Source organism: Helianthus annuus, chromosome 3 (assembly GCF_002127325.2).
Source record: "Helianthus annuus cultivar XRQ/B chromosome 3, HanXRQr2.0-SUNRISE, whole genome shotgun sequence".
NCBI classification, from domain to species: domain Eukaryota; kingdom Viridiplantae; phylum Streptophyta; class Magnoliopsida; order Asterales; family Asteraceae; genus Helianthus; species Helianthus annuus.
The window spans coordinates 67,160,769-67,181,662 of NC_035435.2; the positions used below are offsets into that span (position 1 = coordinate 67,160,769).

The 20,894-nt window shown below is 37.2% G+C and overlaps 1 protein-coding gene across 1 annotated transcript; it reads left to right on the forward strand.

The window, feature by feature from the left end:
* Positions 1 to 18,653: 18,653 nt before the first annotated feature.
* Positions 18,654 to 19,721, forward strand: LOC110931923. The gene is made up of 2 exons (XM_022175292.1): positions 18,654 to 18,914; positions 19,164 to 19,721. Exons 1-2 carry the CDS (start codon positions 18,654 to 18,656, stop codon positions 19,719 to 19,721), a joined length of 819 nt encoding a protein of 272 aa, XP_022030984.1.
* The last annotated feature ends 1,173 nt before the right edge of the window (positions 19,722 to 20,894 follow it).

Genomic DNA, 20,894 nt, shown 5'->3' on the forward strand with positions numbered 1-20,894 from the left:
GGTCATGTAAATGGTTAACTAACATAGGTATAGGATTTTCAATAGAAAGATAGAGTAAATGCTAAAATTAGTAGATTCTTCAAGCGTTTGAAATCAACAACATTATTTGGTAGGAAAACAAATCTGAATTGAAGTTGTAATATAGGAATCTAACAAAGAATGTTGACGATTGTGTTAGATCAAATATTTGAAACACAGCAGCTGGTTGTTTACGTTAAAAGCATCAACTTTTACACATGTGGTACTGAATGAAAGGGATGAAATTGCAAGCCATTGCTCCGGACAAGGTGAACCGGCTTTCTTCTATCTTTGTTTTTTAATTATTTAAGATAAATTTAGTTTAGGATTTCACAATTTCATGTTGGATTGATTGATATGTGGGTAACTGGAAAGGCCCTCATATTAGATGAAATTATTAATTATGTCTGGCCCTTTCAAATTAATAAAGTTGAGGTGTATGTGTATTTATTTTGTTTAATTATATTAGTTGGAGAAGATAAACTTACTTAGCTATTGTTTAATACATGAATTTCAGGTTCTTTCCACAAAACTTGCATATGTCAATCTTATGGTGTATGATTTTGGAGTGAATTTGGATGCATTCAAGATTAAACCTAATGAGGTACCATGTTGGTTAATAGGCACTAAGCATGGTTAGTAGTTGGATTCCACCCGTATAACATTATTTTTAATTATATGCAATACATTTTTCATTCGTTTACTTTTTATTCGTTAATAGCTGAATCACTAATCATGAATGTGTTTTTTTATCTTCTTCGTTTTTGTGAATAGTCATGAATGGATTCAACCCGTGTAACTCGAGTTTCTAACTTGATCTCCTCTTTGGCATCATAGTAGTTGGTATTGATACTAGCGTTGTACATAAACATAACATATTTTTGTTTTTTTTATTATTTTTATAATTTTTATAAAGTGCTATCGGCTAATTAGTTAAAAGTTGAGAGTGGTGTGCTACAAATCAAAAGTTGAGAGTGTTATCGACCAATTGATGAAAGTTTAGTTTATTTAAACCCAATATCTCTTTTAAAAATGTATATACATTTGTGTTTGATAAAATTTAAATGGTCCAACCCGCGAAGTTCGCGGGTGATAACCTAGTGTCTTATAAAGAAGTTCATTTAACCCCTTTAGTTCCACTTTTTTTTTTTGTTCTTCACCTTCTTTTTTACCGCCTTTTTGTTTTTGCATGGGGTTGTTTTTGAGCTGGTTTTGAGTTTTTTCCCTAGCTGGGTTCCTTCCCTTATGTACTACCAGGTTGGGTGCCAGGCTCAAAAGTGACTCAACCAATAGCAATTCTTCAGGCGTCACCTCAGGTCGTATCACTTCTGGCTCCTTTTCAATGTCGATACCTGAATCGGTTTGTTGTGGGTCCTTCTGTATAGTTTCTCCTGAAGTAACTGCTTCCACTTCAGTTTCAGGTTTATCCTCATTGTTTGGCCCAAAATCTGCAAGTGTGTTTTCGAATGCTTTTAGTAAAAAATGTCAAAAGTTTATCCTGTTTGAGCTGAGTAGATTTTGTTGTACCTGTGGAAGTATTTTTTTCTTGAACATTTTTTTCAATGTTATTGTGTAGATTTGGCTAAGTTCACTGCTGCTTCCATCCCAGTTTCAGTTTCACCTCTTTCTGCAGGCTAGTTTAAGTTAAAAAAAATATAAGATTTTGTTCTTTTATTTTATTTTCTAATATAAATTGTTTTTACCTTAGACAGGTGGTTTGTAAGCGTATACACCCGTTTCCACAGTTTGAATATTTGCAATAAGGGTGTCTGTTACTCCTCCATCATCTGTATTTGTCAATCCTTCATCATCTGGTTGTAGTATCCCTATAGACACAAATTATTGAAGAATAATAACTCAGAAACAAAATCGCATGCTATACATGACATGGCATGCGAATCAAAAATCAATTGTATGCATGAAATCACATGTGTATTTAAGAAATCGCATGTGTATAGGAAATCGAATGTTTTATATAAAATCGCATGTGTTAATTTGAAATCGCAAGTTTACCTGCTGATTCCATTTGTCTGACAGTCTCCACAACATTGGATATTATTTTTTGAGCTTCTTCATTCTCTCTGACATTCTTCATTTGTTTTATTTTCTTGATGAACATTAGAAGGTGCAGTTTCAGGCTCTTGAACCGAATCAGGCGGCACGCAAACTGGATTATTACGAAGTGTGTCGTCCCACTGCTTACAGGCCTCCATAATCTCCGGATCCCAAAAACAGTTGGTTTTTGCATCTGAAACTAAGTTGTTCATATCTTGAACAATTTGAACCATTTCAATGTATTTTTTGACATTAATCCTCATTCTTTTCAACAGATTCTGTAATATTTTTAAGTTAAAATACTATCAATCTAAATGTTAAAATAAATGGATTAAATGAAATTAATATTTGATGGGCATACCTTTTTATTGATGTTCGAAGCCGCTCGATTTTGTTATTGGTCTGAACCGTAGACTACGGTGGGTGAAAGTGGAACAGGAGTGCTGCAATAGTCCAGTATTTTCTATGTTTGTGTCCCAACTCCCATCCAAAGGTTCAACTAAGACGTATCCGGGATGTCAAAACTGAAATCTATCATATCATCTGTGTGCTCGTTAAGGTCCTCCTCAGTTTCTACATTTTCTACAGCACGTGCAGTTCTTCTTATGTAGCTTTTTGTGTTATCAACGAGTCGTATTGTAAACTCCTCCGTTTGAACAACCCTGTTTGTTTTCATTTTCACTTTCATTTGTAATCCGAAATATGTTCCTCGACGTTATCAATCTCTGTAGATGTGGGGTATGTTTGGCATGGAGCTTTTAGAAGCTTTTAGGAGCATCTAGCTTTAAGCTTTTAAGAAAAAGCTCCTACTCAATAAAAAGTCTTGTTTGGTTGAAGAAGCTTTAAGCTTTTAGGTTAGGAGCTTGAAGCTTTTGGTTGAAAGCTACTAGTAGTAGCGTTTAGAAGAAGCTACAAGCTTTTAGGGAAAAATTGACTAATTTAACCTCTAAAATTAAGGAACTTTTTAATGCACCAACTTTCTAAATTTTTAGTTATGTCTATTTTGGTAATTTTATACATTTTATTAAAAGCTCCAGCTACTCTACCAAACACCAAATATATCTAAAAAGCTACAGCTATTAGCTGCCAGCTTCCAGCCACTAGCTTCCAGCTTTCAGCCACTAGCTACTTTTGCCAAACATAACCGTGATATAACGAATAACTAGTATCTCCATGACTTTCTCGAACAATTGAAGCCTCTTATTGTACTCATGTTTGTATAGAAGTTGTATAAATATAAAAAGGAGTTGATTTTTACTTAGAATATGTATTTATTTTATCTTCTTATATATATGTTAACAAATGTAGTAAAGCATACAGTAAGAAAGGCAACAGGTCCCATGAATTGTATTTTTGTGTTCTTCCAGCCCGCTCTTGAACGACGTAATGTGTCCGGTAGATATGAGCACCAATCTAGATGTGGTATATCCTCAACAGCCTCTAGCCCAAGCAAACATCTATCATTTGCAGTTGTAGCTTTTGTAATCTCCGCAAACAAATGTCATCCAGTACACCAGGAAATTGATTCTAAACAGGCTCCCCCCATCTCTTTGATTATCTATTGCTGTTGCAATTAAGCCATGTGTAATTCTCGCGTTGTCCCCCCCCCCATTGACTGATGAATTTATCTATAACACTATCTCCACTTTTGGGTTCTTTACTCTTTTCAGTCTTCTCAACCTTTTTAACTTTTCTTTTATCGACTATTATGACAACTGGCTTAGGTCCTTTTGGTATTCCAAATACCTCATAAACTGTGTCCGATGTAATTTTTATTTGATGTTTACCTATGTTTAGCTTATCGAACATCTCTTCAAAGTTTCTGGCTAGCCAATATCCCAAACGTGTCGAAATATGTTGATATTCATATCTAGAATAGCCCCAAAGCGCATATTTTTCACCTCATCAACTTGTTCTTTTGAAAATTTTTTCACAGTATCCATATATGATGTAGGTTGACATCTTAACAGTATTGCTTCATTTTTGTATTCAAAGAAAGCCCTAGGTTCTCTTCTAGGTGGTTCAGACTGGCTTGCTTTTTTTCCCTGTTCCACCTTTTTTGAAGGTTTATTTTTTTTTTGTATTTTAGATCCCTTGTCCTTTTTCTTCTTTTTTGGCAGTGGCTCAACAAAGTCATCATCCTCAAAACTTTCTTCTACAACCCTTCTTTTTTTGTTCTTGTTCACGTTTTTCAATGTTGATATGGGCTCTTCAAAGTCATGATCAGACTCTATTTCTACAAAATCGCATGCTATCAGACAAAAACCTTACAAAACCGCATGTATCAGTTAACCATTTACCAAAACTCACTAATCTGATAAAATCGCATGAATGGGTTATAAATTCGCATATCTCAGCTAACCATTACCAAAACTACCTAATCTTATAAAATCGCATGCCTCAGACAAAAAACCTTATAAAATCGCATGTATCAGTTAACCATTTACCAAAACTCACTAATCTTATAAAATCACATGAATGAGTTATAAATTCGCATGTATCACCTAACCATTACAAAAACTCATCTAATCTTATAAAATCGCATGCCTTAGACAAAAGACCTTACCAAACAACGCCAATCATATAAAATCGCATATGTCATACCCTTACAAAACCCACTATAAAATTCTTAATCTTATAAAATCGGTATGTACCAGACAAAAACCCTAACAAAATCGCAATTAACCATTACCAAAACAATACCTAATCTTATAAAATCATATGTATCAGACAAAACCTTACCAAACAAAGCTAACTATAAAAAATCGCATATGTCATTCAAAACCACTGTAAAACCCATCATAAAATCTCATATATAAGCAAATACCTGGATTCATCTTCTTTGACTGTGGTCTATCGTTGTTGGCCTTGCTCTATTTCTCAAAACTCATCAATCCTCGTTAAATAGCACCGGTAAAATTGAATGGAACTTGGGGGAAGAAGAATGCAATGTTTTGAATTTTGGTTTTACGGTATGATTGTGAGTATCTTTGCTGATTATCAGGATTATGATTTCGCAATTGACGATTTTAACCTTGACTGTGTGATATATATATTAATTTGATTAATTTAATGACGTAAATTAGTTAAGCACGGGGTTTAAATGAGATGATCTGACGGTTGTGGTTATAGCATACATAATGTACGATTAGGGCTATTATACAATAACCGGCCTCTATATATATGTGCGTGTGTGTTCCCATTTTTATTTTTATTAAAACCATTTTCTTGTTTAGATATCAAATGTGTGAAGAATCCAAGTATTTGAGAAACATTTCTACCATCATCATTAAGAAAGATATATAAAAATATGAATTTTTTAATGGCTTTATACCTTTTTCGTACATAAGATGATTTTGGATGATAGTTCTTGAATGTATACGCTCCATAATTTTCAAAAAAACTCTTTGTATGGATTTCTATTCAGCAAAATAACTTTGATGGAACTTGGAATCATATTTGATCTTTTAAGAATGTTGAAAGGAAAAACAAAATGAAAGGAATTTGATAGTATACGGTTTTGAGAAGTAAAATTGTTGGTTTGTTGTCAAGATTCCTTTTTGCATGTTTGCCAAGTGTTTGAAAAGCATGATTGCATGAATGATTAGTGGTCTTGGAGAATACATTTGCCGCCACTTGTCCATATACACACAGGTATTTAACTGTCTGTCGGGTAATTTATCTTGCGTTTTAATTGCGTTTTAAGGCGTTTAATTTTTTTTATTACTTTATAAAAATAAACTCACCATAATATTGCTGAATAATATTTTATTTGCCTAGACTGGTTGCGTTGTTTATATTTTGCAGTATACGCGCGGTAATGCGAAGTATGTGCTTAAATTCGTAAAATAGCGTTTTTATGCGTTTTAATTAATTTTTCTCCACGAATATGATTAAAAATAGAATTTTACTCATAATGGAATATTTATAAGATTTTAACATTAACCTGGCAATCACCAATGTTGGTTTCGCATTTTGTTCATTACGAGATAAGCGTTTATCTTATTATTGCCAACATAATATTTAACTAAGTTTAGATTTTCCAACACAACAAATACCAAATAATAACACCACATTTAATAAAATACTGCCTTTATTTATTCATAACACGTGTCACACTTATACGGTACGGACTCAAAATAGTCGGGTGTCACAATTGATGATGAACGAGATACGTTTTGGATCGAGTTCAGATGGTGATGATGAATACTGAGGAATTAATGATGATGTTCTTTTGTAGATGAACGATGAACGATTTGATGATGAGAAAAGCTAGAAGATTTGATGGTGAGTAAAGCTATCTCGGATGAGTTTGTAATCAGAAATGATGTCTCAGATGAAGTGTAGTATCTCAGATAAAGATAGTAGAGTTATAGTTTTATCTGAGAACTGTTTTAGATAATATAAAATGTTGATGTTGTGATGATTATTTGAAAAGATGTGTCGGATAAAAGTTATTCAAAAGATATTTTGGATCAAAGTATTATTCAAAAGATGTTGACAAAAGATGATGTGATGATGATGACTAAAGACGGCTGATGATATCATATGACAAAAATATTTGCAATCGCATAGACCAGTCTAAATAAGCTTGCGCTGAAAAGTGTTTCTTGGTCAGCCTGAGAACGATTTTGATCCCATTGCAATTGTAATTGTATATTCTATCTGTTTGAGCTAGTTTCTCCGTTCATGTTTATATTCTCTTTTATTAAAAAAATCTTAAAAAATAGAAAAACCCAAAATCCAAAAATAGTGTCTTGTTTTTCTTAAAATCAAAAATCCAAAAATAGAGTGTTTCATTTGTGTTATTATAAATTATTAACCGTTCTTGAAAATTTAACTGATCATCAAAAGTTGAAAGAATTTAAATTGTGAAATCCGAGTACAAGTACTTGGATGTACCTACTGTTCATTTGGTACTCTCCCTGTTTCATAGAAGTGTTTGCTTATGAATTTCTAAGCATGTGCAGAACTTGATGTAAATCAAAAAACATGGGTTGATGAAGATTGGGATGATGTTAGCTGCTAACAAAGCATGAAGATTCACAACAACTAGATGTGCCTGAGTCAGAAGAACAAGATACGAAGTGCCGCTTGACGGTGATAATACATTTGAAGAAGTACCTGTGAACCTGCTTGAAAGAGAAAGACTAAAGAAGAAAAGAGTTGTTGAGAATCCTCCTCTCACATTCTTTTTATCAAAGACTTTTAAGCAAAGCTGATCGAAATTCTGACATGAAGCTAACCACAAGAGCTGAAAAAAGAGACCTAGTGCTAAGAGTTCAACAGTCAAGAACTTCCACAACATCTACAGAATAGCGACAACCATAGACTCTGTTGAAGGCGTTGCTGAATTCATGCTATGAAGTCAATTTGATGCATCAGTCTAGGGGGAGATTGTTAGAGCCTAGAAGTGTGAAACTGACACATTAAATATATGCAACGGGCTATGGTAGCGAACTGGGATTAGTCGGGTTAGTTTATATTAGGTTTTAGACCTGTTTAGGTCATTTGGGTCTTGCATAAGGCCATGTGGGCCAGGCAAGCCGAAGGGGAGCCCATATGGGCATGGCTAACCTAGAGCATATAGGCTAGGGTTAGACCTCTAAGCCTTCATAGCCTCCATTGATACAATTCATAGAGAGAGACAGAGAGGTGTGAGAACTTTGTACCAGACGGTTTTGCTATTTCATAGTAATAGAATCCTGTGCGAAGTTTGAAAGTGATTCAGTGTTGCTAATTTCTTGAATATCATCAAGTTTGGATTCCGCCTATCCTTGGTGATCTTTTGATATTGTTGTTAGATCGGTTTTTCGGGACTTACAACAGCCACGGGTTTAGGCGAAACCCTAGCTACGCCGCCACTACACCACCTTGTCTTTACCGCCACAATAACAAAACACCACGAACCACCACTCGTCGCTACCCATGCTCGCAGCCACCACTGCACCGCATCCACACAACCCCAATCCCCTTCCGGAACTACCATTCTGAGGCCCCTGATGCCAAACTCCTCCGACAACCCTGCTCAAACCACCACTAAACCCTCCGACAACCCTGCTCGAACCACCACCACCACCACCACTTCCTTCACATCTCTACCACCGCACACCTCCCATCTACCCCGAACAAGCCTCCAAACGACCCCAAAAACCGCCACCACTGCTAACCAGCCTTGGTCGGCCACCACTTCAATCCCTTGTATCTTTCTCTCTTCGCATCTCTCTCTCTCTAGCCTATGAGTGCTGGTGTGTGTTAAAGAAAGAGTAGAGGTTGGGGTTTGATTTTTGTGTGGAAGAGAATGGGGGGGGGAGATAAGAATGCTTAAATAGTTAGGGTTTGGTGTCGATGTGTTGGGTTTAAACCGGGTGTACGAACCCGCTTGACCTCATGAGTCTCGTTTATATTTCTTTTGTTAATTCACCAAATAATTATATCATGTGTGATATATAAAACAAATCTCTGTTTGAAATGAATCATTGGGATATATTTTATAATTATAGTTATATAAATATAAACCGAAGACGCTTGGACATAATAGCAAATTAAATAACAGGTGTTGCATGTTATTATTATTTAAATAAATAATAATAAATAAACCTTAAGATGTGTTTTATAATAGATTTGCTAGAAATCACTAAAACGTTGCTACGCGTAAATATATGCAGTTTCGTAGAAGTTCACAAAATAAAGATACAAGTCACATAACATATAAATTCGCATAATTTATCTTTATTTAATTGTCCGAGAATATTATTCATTGTTCACTAACGTTCGCATACGTATGTGATTCCATAATTCCCCGAATTAAGTGTAATGCAAGAATGGGTGTTTGAGATAACGGAGTTTGTGTTAATGACGTTAACCTGAAAATGACGGGTGTAAAAAACGAAGTGGTGCATTCCCTACCTTTTAATACCATGACGAGAGAGCCTAGTACTTTTAGCACTCGGAGATCTCATGCTCTTTCGGTTCCTACCAATCCTTTTAATACCATTACCAGAGAGCCTAGGACTTTACTCGGAGATCTCATGCTCCACGATCAAATTAACACAATTATATATATACAGTGAGATTATTATATTGTCAACAAATTGCTAATCAATACTTTTAGTAGGTTGTCGCCTTAAAAGAAAAAAGTAGCAACGGGGATGTTCTGATGCGCCAACAACTGTCGCTGACACAAATGATCCTCCTCAATAATCTGTGAACTACCCTCCACTATTAACTAGAACTTTTTTTAGTATATATTTTGTATAAATATATTTTAAATTTTAATTTAAATGACCACATTTAGAAATCACTTTCAAATAAAGCTGATTTAATGACACATCCATGGCTTTTGAATATGTTAAGTCTTTAGTTGTCGGCCATAATACTAGGGTTTCGTTAGGGAATTACATATGTACTAAAGCTGATTTGTACTAACTATAAATAAATCATTCATCAGTAGTAACTTGATTCAAAACCCTAAAAAATGTATGATTTTGATGCAAGATATCTTCTCCTTGTTGACTTGAACTTGATAAAGTTAGCCACAAACAGACCATGGGAGTGGGATTCGACACATTCAGTAACCTAATTTTGATCAAGTTTATCTTACTTGCCACTTCTCTCTTATTTTTCGCCTCAACTTCCATTCGTTTCGAAAATAATCAACTATTTCTACGATTCCGAGACATATCCATCATCTTCACCGTTTCTTTTGTGGCCTTGATCGTCCTCCCACATGACCTTTTTTGGTATGTTTATCCACTGATACCCTTTGTTTCATATTGCTCTATACCGCTCCGAAGACTGATGAACAAGATATTGGATTGGCTGCAAGATGTTCTTGCTACATTCCCAGATGTTAGGATTCTCATCACAGCTGCACATCATGTGGCTGTTGAACCTGCTGCAGATGAAGTTGCACAAGTTTAACTTTGTCAACCTACAACATTTTTGAAACCGGTTAATCTCTTAACATCCCGTAATTAGATAGATAGTTAGAATAGATTACTACTTAGCGGTTATAAAGTACGAGGACCGAAGTTGACAAAATGGAAGTTAGAAACTACCACCCTTTGCGAAAGGGTGTGTCCCCTCCCTTCATCACTTCCGAATCGGTACAAGGCACAAAGAAAGAAAAGACGCGACTGTTGATCATATGGACAAGATTCGACACACCTCTTCAAGGATTGATCACAACCACACATCCAAGAGACATGACTTTTCACGAAGAGACGTGTCTATTCACTCATACCCATAGAAAACTATAAATAGGGTCATGTAGTTTCATTTGTAATCACTTACTTACACTCAATTCGATTTGTATACATTCATTCGGTTATTACAAGTTATTGTTATTCAAGTTTGTTAATCACGCTCGTTTAGAGATCAAGATCCAGTTCGGGCCAATAAATTGGTATCAGAGCATCAGGCTCTAAGCGTGGGAATCGCAAGGCATCGCAGGGAATTCGCGATCAGGTTTCATTTCGTTTTTAGTTCGCAAAAGTTCATTTCAGAATTTTTATTTTCGGTTCTAGTAAAATCGGTTGAACCGAAGGGTTAGGAATCTAGGGTTTATTTTGATTCCGGGGTTTAGTGCGAATTAGTTTGTTTCGGTTGTTTGATTGTTACACGATTCGGGTAATCGGGGTTATTGAGATCTATTGAAACCAAAAGAAAGTTTATTAGAAGTGAAGATTATTCGGCAGGAAGATATGTCAGGATCACCCGGACAAAGTCCGATAATAATACAGAAAGATGGAAATTCTCTTTCCCAGTTTCAGTGTCCGATTCTGAAACCAACAAACTATACGGTTTGGGCTATTCGTATCAAGACGATTCTTGAAGCGAATGGTTTGTGGGAAACGATTGAACCGGCAGAAAATGCAACGGTAGACACTAAGAAAGATAAGTCTGCAATTGCATATCTGTTTCAAGCAATACCAGAAGACGTTGTATTGCAAGTTGCAAGTTGTAAAACTGCAAAGGAAATTTGGGATAATTTAAAGGTTAGACACGTTGGTGTTGATCGGGTACAAAAGGCGCGTATGCACACGCTATTGTCAGAATTTGAATTGTTGCAAATGAGGGATGACGACACTATTGATTCGTTTACCGTAAAGATTAATAGTATCGTTACCCGGGCAACTGAAGTAGGAACGACATTGAGTCAACCGACTCTAGTACGCAAACTTCTAAATGGCGTACCGGATAAGTTTACTCAAATTGTTGCCTCCATGGAACAATACTCCGATCTAGAAACTATGACGCTAGAAGAAGCGGTCGGAAGACTAAAGGCGTATGAAGAACGACTCAAGTTAAAGAAAGGAAATCAAGGAGAAAGCCAAGATAGGCTTATGTTCACACATCATGATAACACCAGAGGAAGGCAATCTGGAAACCGCGGTCGTGGTAGATTTAACCAAACGCCTGGAAATTGGCGAAACAACGGAAATAGGCAAAGTCCCAGAAACGAAGGATCTACATCTAGACCTAGAAATGGAAATTCTAGAAATTGGAGGATGTTTACAAGAACCGACCTAAGTAAGATCCAATGTTTTAAGTGTCAGAAGTTTGGACACTTCAAGAAGGACTGTTCTGAGAAAGACGAAGTACAAGAACATTCAAACCTCGTCGAGAAAGACGAAGCACCCGTATTGCTAATGGCAATACAAGAAGAAAATGTTCAAGAAAGGGCTCTGCTAAACGAGGAACGTATAAAACCAACAAGTTACGCCTCAGAAAATGAAAATTTATGGTACTTAGACAACGGAGCCAGCAACCACATGACAGGAGTGCGAAGTCACTTCAAGGAGTTAGATGAAACAGTGACAGGACAAGTACGATTCGGTGATGGGTCACACGTAGAAATTAAAGGCAAAGGTTCAATACTACTGGAATGTCTGAACCAAGAACAAAAGGTTGTTTCACAAGTATACTACATTCCAAGTCTGAAAAGCAACATATTGAGCCTCGGACAACTTACAGAAACCGGTTGCAAAGTGGTTATGGACGGAGATCTACTGACTATCCGAGATCGAAATAGAAAGCTACTAATACGAGTCAAGAGAATGAAGAACAGGCTGTACAAAGTCAAACTGAAGACTGGAAGACCAATCTGCCTACTCTCAAAAACCGAAGACATAGCATGGTTATGGCACGCAAGGTTAGGCCATTTACACTTCGATGCTATTAAGGAGATGACTCGTAAGAACTTGGTACATGGAGTTCCTCAAATAAGTCATGCTAGTCAAATCTGTGACGCATGCTTATTAGGAAAGCATAGTAGGGCACCATTTCCAAATCAGACAAAGTTCAGATCTTTAAAACCTCTGGACTTAGTCTATGGAGATTTGTGTGGTCCTATATCCCCACCAACACATGCTGGGAAGAAGTATATATTCTTACTTGTAGACGACTGTACTCGCTACATGTGGGCATATTTACTAACTTCCAAGGATCAAGCATTTGAAACTTTTAAGGAGTTCAAAGAAAAGGTGGAAAAGGAAGCGCAGACCAAGTTAAAAATGCTAAGGACGGATAGAGGAGGTGAATTCACATCGGCTGAATTCAACAAGTATTGCAAAACCAACGGCATAGCAAGACAGCTCACAATACCGTATTCCCCACAGCAAAATGGAGTAGTAGAAAGGCAAAACAGAATGATGTCATCCACTACTCGCAGTATGCTGAAGGCAATGAACATGCCACAGAACTTTTGGGGTAAAGCAATACGACACACGATATATGTACTAAACAGGGTTCCAACAAAAGCCCTGGTGAACAAGACACCATATGAAGCATTGAAAGGAAGGAAGCCAAATCTGGAACACTTGAAGGTCTTTGGCTGCACGGCTTATGCTAAGGTACTACCACTTCAACAAAAGAAATTAGATGATAGAAGTACACCTATGGTTTACCTTGGAATAGAAGAAGGATCAAAGGCATACAGATTATATGATCCAGCAAAGAACAAGATATGTGTCAGTAGAGATGTAAAGTTCATGGAAGGTCAACCATGGAACTGGAATAGTTATATGGAGACGGTAGATTCAGGGAATCCCGAATGGACAAACTTTGTCATTCAAGAAGATGACATACCACCAGAGTTAGAAGAAAATGAACCAAGTAGTCCTGGCAGTAGCGGGCCACATCATGATGATTCAGGAGTAGATCAGACAGAAGAACAAGACTCCTATGTAACCCCGCCAGCACATTCGTACAATCAGAACTCAGCAGGAAGTTCAAGCAGTTTATCAAGTGGAGGTCCATCTACCTCTGAAAGTACAACAGAGAGTATTAGTGACACTCCAGTAAGACTAAGAAGTCTCGAAGACCTGTATGAAGAGACAGAAGAAATTCAAGTAGATCCACATGAATTATTACTCGCTGAAGAAGAACCAAGGAATTACAAGGAAGCGTCTAGTGACAGAAAATGGATTGAAGCAATGAAGGCTGAGTTAGACTCAATAAACAAAAATAACACTTGGAATTTGACGGAGGTGCCAAGCGATCACAAGGCAATAGGTTTAAAGTGGGTATTCAAGACTAAGAAAGATGCAAACGGAAACATTGTTAGACACAAAGCAAGGCTAGTTGCAAAAGGATATGTTCAGCAGCACGGAATAGACTTTGACGAAGTCTTTGCACCAGTAGCACGTATGGAAACAGTACGACTAATGTTGGCTTTAGCAGCATATCAAGGTTGGGAGGTACATCATTTAGATGTGAAATCTGCATTCTTACACGGAGACCTCAAGGAGGAAGTATATGTATCACAACCAGAAGGATTTGTAAAGCCAGGAAATGAAGGAAAGGTTTACAGACTATCAAAAGCACTGTATGGATTGAGACAAGCACCAAGAGCTTGGAATACAAAGTTAGATCAAACCCTAAAGTCACTTAACTTCAAGAAGTGCACTTTAGAGAACACAATCTATACAAGGACGAGTGAAGCCTCTACACTAATAGTTAGAGTCTACGTTGATGACTTAATAGTCACTGGAACGTCAAAGAAGGAAATAGACATCTTCAAATCTCAGATGAAGAACAAATTTGATATGAACGATCTAGGATTGCTAGCATACTATCTGGGAATAGAAGTAATTCAAACAGGGGGTGAGATAGGCATCAAGCAGACATGGTATATCAACAAGATACTCAAAGACGCCGATATGTTATCCTGCAATGACACAAAGACTCCCATGACTCCAGGAACTCAATTAACAAAGACTGAAGAAGGAGATCTAGTAGATGCAACATATTACAGAAGCCTGATAGGTTCTCTCAGGTACTTATTGCATACAAGACCAGATCTCTGTTACCCAGTCAGCCTACTTAGTAGATTCATGCAAGAACCAAAGGAACAACACCTGAAAGCGGTAAAACAAATACTACGTTACATCAAGGGAACTAAAGAGCATGGAATCATCTACAAACGACAAGGAGGATGTAAGATCACAGGTTATAGTGACATTAGTTTTGGAGTTAATACAGACAGAGGAAAAGGAACAACTGGTCTGGTATTCTACTTTGGAGAATCACCTATAACCTGGTGTACACAGAAGCAACAGACAGTGGCACTATCATCATGCGAATCAGAATTCATGGCAGCAACTGCAGCAGCATGTCAGGCATTATGGCTTAAAAGATTGTTAAGTGAAATTACAGACTGGAAGGAAGAGAAGATAACACTCAGAGTAGATAATGTTTCAGCAATAGCACTCATGAGAAATCCAGTCTTTCATGGAAGAAGCAAGCACATTGACACACGTTATTACTTCATAAGAGAATGTGTGGAAAACGAAGATATAACTGTGGAACACATAAGTGGAGAACTACAACGAGCAGATATACTAACAAAGGCACTAGCAAGGATCAAGTTTGCTACAATGAGGGAACTGCTCGGGATTCAAGATTTAAAGCAACTTATGGATGTTCGAGATTAAGGGGGTGAATGAAACCGGTTAATCTCTTAACATCCCGTAATTAGATAGATAGTTAGAATAGATTACTACTTAGCGGTTATAAAGTACGAGGACCGAAGTTGACAAAATGGAAGTTAGAAACTACCACCCTTTGCGAAAGGGTGTGTCCCCTCCCTTCATCACTTCCGAATCGGTATAAGGCACAAAGAAAGAAAAGACGCGACTGTTGATCATATGGACAAGATTCGACACACCTCTTCAAGGATTGATCACAACCACACATCCAAGAGACATGACTTTTCACGAAGAGACGCGTCTATTCACTCATACCCGTAGAAAACTATAAATAGGGTCATGTAGTTTCATTTGTAATCACTTACTTACACTCAATTCGATTTGTATACATTCATTCGGTTATTACAAGTTATTGTTATTCAAGTTTGTTAATCACGCTCGTTTAGAGATCAAGATCCAGTTCGGGCCAACAATTTTAGGGTTCTCTCTTCCCCCCTACTCTGAAAACATATATATCAAGTTTCATATGTAAATTTCGAATAATAACGTTGTTACATGTTATCTTACAGTGGTGGTGATATGAAAATAGAAATTAATTAACGGTCAGATATGTTATACGGTCCTTATACTTATTTAAAGACTAATGAATTGCTATGTATTTGAGTATTATTGGTTAATAATCTTATTTCTATGAAAATGCGTAATTGTAATTAATCTGTACGTTTGAAGTCATATAAATTCATTTTGGAAATTTATGGAATGAAATCCCTATCCATTGCCATTCTCAAAAAAAAAAAAATAAAAAAATAAAAAAATAAAAAAAAAATAAAAAAATAGTGGGGTTGGTGGTAAAATGGCAAGGTAAAACCTTTGTAAAATATTGAAGGAGTTAAATGTCATTTTAGTCCCTGTGGTTTGAACCATTTTATCAGTTTAGTCAAAGGTTTTATTTTTCGCCTGTGGGTTCAAAATATTTTCACTGTTGCCATTTTAATCTACTGGGTTAACTTCATACATTATTTCTGTTAACGAGAGTGCGATTCGGTCATTTTATATGGCCGAATTGTCTTTCTAGTTAACATAAGGGTTATTGGATTTTATCACCATAAACTATTGGCTATTGGCCGCTGCCACCCCCAACTATCACTTTGACGCCCGTCACCCTCAACTTAACACTTAATGTGTTCTGTCACCATGTCGTTAACTGATCACTAACTTTTGATCATGTTCCTATACTTTTGGGGGTGTTTTAAGATCCCTAAAACCTTCCTAAGATCTCTATGACACCCCCAAAAGTATAGTAACATGATCAAAAGTTAGTGATCAGTTAACGACGTGGTGACAGAACATACTAAGTGTTAAGTTGGGAGTGACGGACGTCAAAGTGATAGTTGAGAGTGGCAGCGGCCAATAACTAATAATTGGGGTTGATAAAATCCAATAACTCTTAACATAATTACATATAAAATGACCGAATTGCCCTTCTGGTAAACATAAAAAATAGATGAAGTTAACCCAGTAGATTAAAATGGTAACGGTGAAACCTTTTTTGACCCACAGGAGAAAAATGAAATATTTGGACTAAACTGACAAAATGACACAAACCACAATGCTTAAAATGACATTTAACTTAATATTCAAATGTGAGCTTTTGGATTCAAGTCTCCTAAGGAGTGAGAAATTCGCCTTTCAAATCTCACTATATGATAACATATAACAATGATATAGATGTTTAGTGATTAGAAAAGACATTGCTAACTTGTTTGAGCTATTTGAAAAATTCAAGATGTTGATTTCTTTGATGTAACCATGGGTTATGATAATTAATAACAACAATTAATATGGCTTCTCTCTGGTTTCTCTGGCGACTTGGGCGATTTTTCTAGGAACCCTAATACTTGATCTTTCATCCTTAATTTTGATTGATTTGGGTTAGGTATTGGGGTGTTGTCGATCCTTCTGAGTAAGGTTTCTAGACTTCTACCCTGGTTTCTAATCTTTTGAAGTTGGAATTAGGATTTTCGTTTCTTTTGTGATTAGGGTTTCTGTTTCGTTTCATAGCCGCCTAGGGTTTTTTTGTTTTTGCTGCTTTGTTTCGGTTTGCATGCTTTGTCGTCTTGCTGTGGATTAACGTTGTTTTATGCATGGCAAGTAATCGTGATCCAAGTTTGGAGGAATTAGGGTTTCAGTCCTTCTCGGAGCGGATGCATGTAGATGTTCTCATTACTTCCAAGGGGCCAGTTAATGTTCAGGATATGCGAAATAAATCCTCCTTGTTTAGTAAGCCGATCAAGATCGATGGAAACCCTTTGATGCCTCGTCGGGGTGTTGTGCAAAAAGATCAAAAGGTCATTAATGTCATCGATGAGTTGGTGAAGATTACGGTTCCAGTTCAGCCGGTTCAGCCAGTTGTTGATGATTTGGAGAAGGTTAACTATTCTGGCCAATCTGATTTGGATAGTGAACAATTGGAGAAGACAAACCAATCTGCGCAACCAATTTCTTATGCTGAAAAGCTTCAATCTAGTTTGCGGACCAAAAAGGAAATTAACTTCCGTCTGAAGGAGCCAGTGGAGACACGTGAAGATGCTGATGTGGTTATTCCTAGAGAGGTAGTGAAAAAAGTTCAAGATAAGTTTGACAATGTGTTATATGGGTATTTTTTAGGGAATCGGCTGCCGTTTCCTGTAGTTGAATATTATGCGAAAAATATATGGGCTAAGTTCGGGTTTTCTAAGCTCATGATGAATACTAATGGTTTCTTTTTCTTCAAGTTTGATTCTAAAGAGGGGCTTATGAAAGTCCTGGAAGGGGGTCCATGGTTGATAAGGAAGATGCCGTTATTTTTGAATATATGGTCTCCGAAGGTTAGTCTAAGAAAAGAGGGTATCAAATCTGTTCCAATTTGGGTTAAAATGCATAATGTGCCGATATCGGTATACACTGATGATGGTTTAAGTTTATTGGCATCTAAATTGGGAGTCCCGAAAAGTTTAGATTCGTATACGGCGGATATGTGTGCTGACTTTTGGGGAAGGAGTAGTTATGCTCGTGCTTTGATTGAGGTAAGTGCCGAGAATGAGCTTAAAGATCATATTACCATTGCCATCCCTAAAATGGATGAGGAAGGATATATTCTGGAACAAGTGAAAGTCGAGTATGAATGGAAACCATTACGGTGTGGTACTTGCTATTTGTTTGGTCACGATGTGGCAACATGTAGTAAAGGGGATAAGGGCAAAGCTAAACAGGTAGTGATTGATGAAGATGGCTTTGTTACGGATAGGAAACGAGTGGCAAAACAATCATTCCCACGGAAAAAGCAAAAACCTAGGGTAATTTATAGACCAAAGCTGACTAAATCTGGAGCTAGTACCTCTGGCACGAAAAAGGATGACCTAGATAGTGGGCAGCCAGCGGTGAAAGTGGCGAACTCGTTTCAGGCTCTAGATATGGATGGAGATGGAGAGGGCTTAAAGGATGATAATGTAAAAGCTACTGAGTCATTGCCAAGTGGAAGCCGAAAAAAGGATGATGTAGTCATGGATCAGCTTCACACTGAAATCTCTGATTATATGAGTGCTGACACGCATGGGAGAACTTCTGAGGGGGCAAGCACTCCCGGAATTCATGGTGTTAATGGATAGTATGGCAGTCTGGAACATAAGGGGATTGAACCTTACCCTGAAACAAAGAGAGGTTCAGATGCTTATTTCGGAGAAGCGTCTTAAAGTTTGTGCTATTTTGGAATCGCATGTTTCTGTTTCTAATCTTGGTAGAGTCTGTAAAAATGTTTTTCGCTCGTGGGATTGGACATCTAATGGTGCTTGTTGCTCTCGAGGTACTAGAATTATTGTAGGTTGGGATAATAGTGTGGTGGATCTCATGGTTATTGATCAGACGGACCAGGTAATACATGTTCTTATTCAGTCGAAGTCTAATGCCAAAATTACGTTCTGCTCGTTCATCTATGCTGAAAATAAATATCAACTTCTTCGAAGGGAACTCTGGGAAAATCTGAATAGACATAAGTTGTTTGTGGCCGATAGGCCTTGGGTTGTGCTAGGGGACTTCAACTCTGCTTTGTCATAGGATGATTGTCTAGTTGGGTCGTCTAATATTTCGATTGGTATGCGAGAATTTTTTCAATGTGTTCAGCATAATGAGTTGACAGATATTAAAAGCCACGGTATGCAATACACTTGGAACCAAAAACCGAAAAATGGTGTGGGTATTCTTAAGAAGATTGATAGAGTAATGGGCAACATTCACTTCCTCGACACTTACCCGGATGTTTATGTTTTGTACCACCCGTTTCGAGTTTCGGACCACACTCCATTTATTATTAACCTTCAGATCCTAAAGAATAATCGGCCCAAACCTTTTAAATTTGCAAACTTCTTGGTTAACAAAGATGGTTTCATGGATAGTGTGGCTGCAGTTTGGTCTAAAACGGTGCATGGAGTGTCTATGTACTCGGTTGTTAAGAAACTATCTTCCTTGAAATCCCCGTTGAGACGACTTCTCTTCATGCAAGGAAATCTTCATGATCGGGTTAATGTTTTAAGGAAAAAGTTGGATGAGATTCAGGTGGCGATCGATGCTAACCCCTTGGATATTTCACTTAGAGAAGCTGAGGCTAAATGTCTTCAAGACTTTCAATCTGCCTCCTATGATGAGGAATGTTTTCTGAAGCAGAAATCTAAAGCGGAATGATTGGCTGCTGGTGATTCGAACACTAAGTATTTTCATAATTGTGTCAAAATGAGAAATGCTTGCATGAAGATTCATAGCATTCAAGATGCTACTGGTGATCGATTCCATGGTGACGATGTGTATGGAGTGTTGGTTGCTCACTATTCCGAGTTCTTGGGTGTGCAGGACCAGGTGGATTCTTTACCAAGTGATTTTACCTTTCCAAGTGTCTTGGACCCGATTGTTGCTAGCAATATGGTGCGCCCAGTGACTGTTGAAGAGGTAAAAAAATGCTATGTTTTCTATTGGTGAGAATAAGGCCCCGGGCCCGGACGGGTATACTTCGGCTTTTTTTAACAATTCTTGGGAGATTGTGGGTAGTGAGGTTACAAAAGCGATCCGGGACTTCTTTGATAATGGCAAACTTCTGCAGCAAATTAATCATACAATTATTGCTCTTGTCCTGAAAGTGCCTACTCCGAATACAGTGGTTGATTACCGTCCGATTTTGTGCTGCAATGTGATTTATAAATGCATTAGTAAAATATTAACGGATAGAATCAAAGGTAGTTTGGATGTGCTTGTTGATATTAACCAATCGGCGTTTGTGCCAGGTAGAAAGATATCCGACAATATCTTACTAACTCAGGAGTTGATGCACAATTATCACCTAAGGATTGGCCCTTCGAGGTGTGCATTCAAAATTGACATACAAAAAGCATACGATACGGTTAGCTGGTCTTTCTTAGAAAGTATTCTTCATGCATTCGGGTTTCATCATAAGATGGTGGATTGGATCATGGTTTGTGTTACCACGGTGTCTTATTCGTTAAGCATTAATGGTAACCTTTATGGTTTTTTCAAAGGTAAAAGAGGGTTGCGGCAGGGGGATCCAATATCGCCTTATCTTTTCACATTGGTAATGGAGGTCTTATCGTTATTACTCAAAGATGCAGCCACCAAATGTAATGCTTTCAGATACCATCTTCATTGCAAGAAACAAAAGATTATAAATGTCTCGTTTGCGGATGATTTGTTTATGTTTGCAAATGGTGATGTAACTTCGGTTAAGGTGTTAAGAGATGCGCTCCAGAATTTCACGAAGCTGTCGGGCCTTGTTCCTAGTATGCCAAAGAGTACGGTTTATTTTGGGAATGTTCCGCAGTCGATCAAACAGGACATTCTTCACATTAT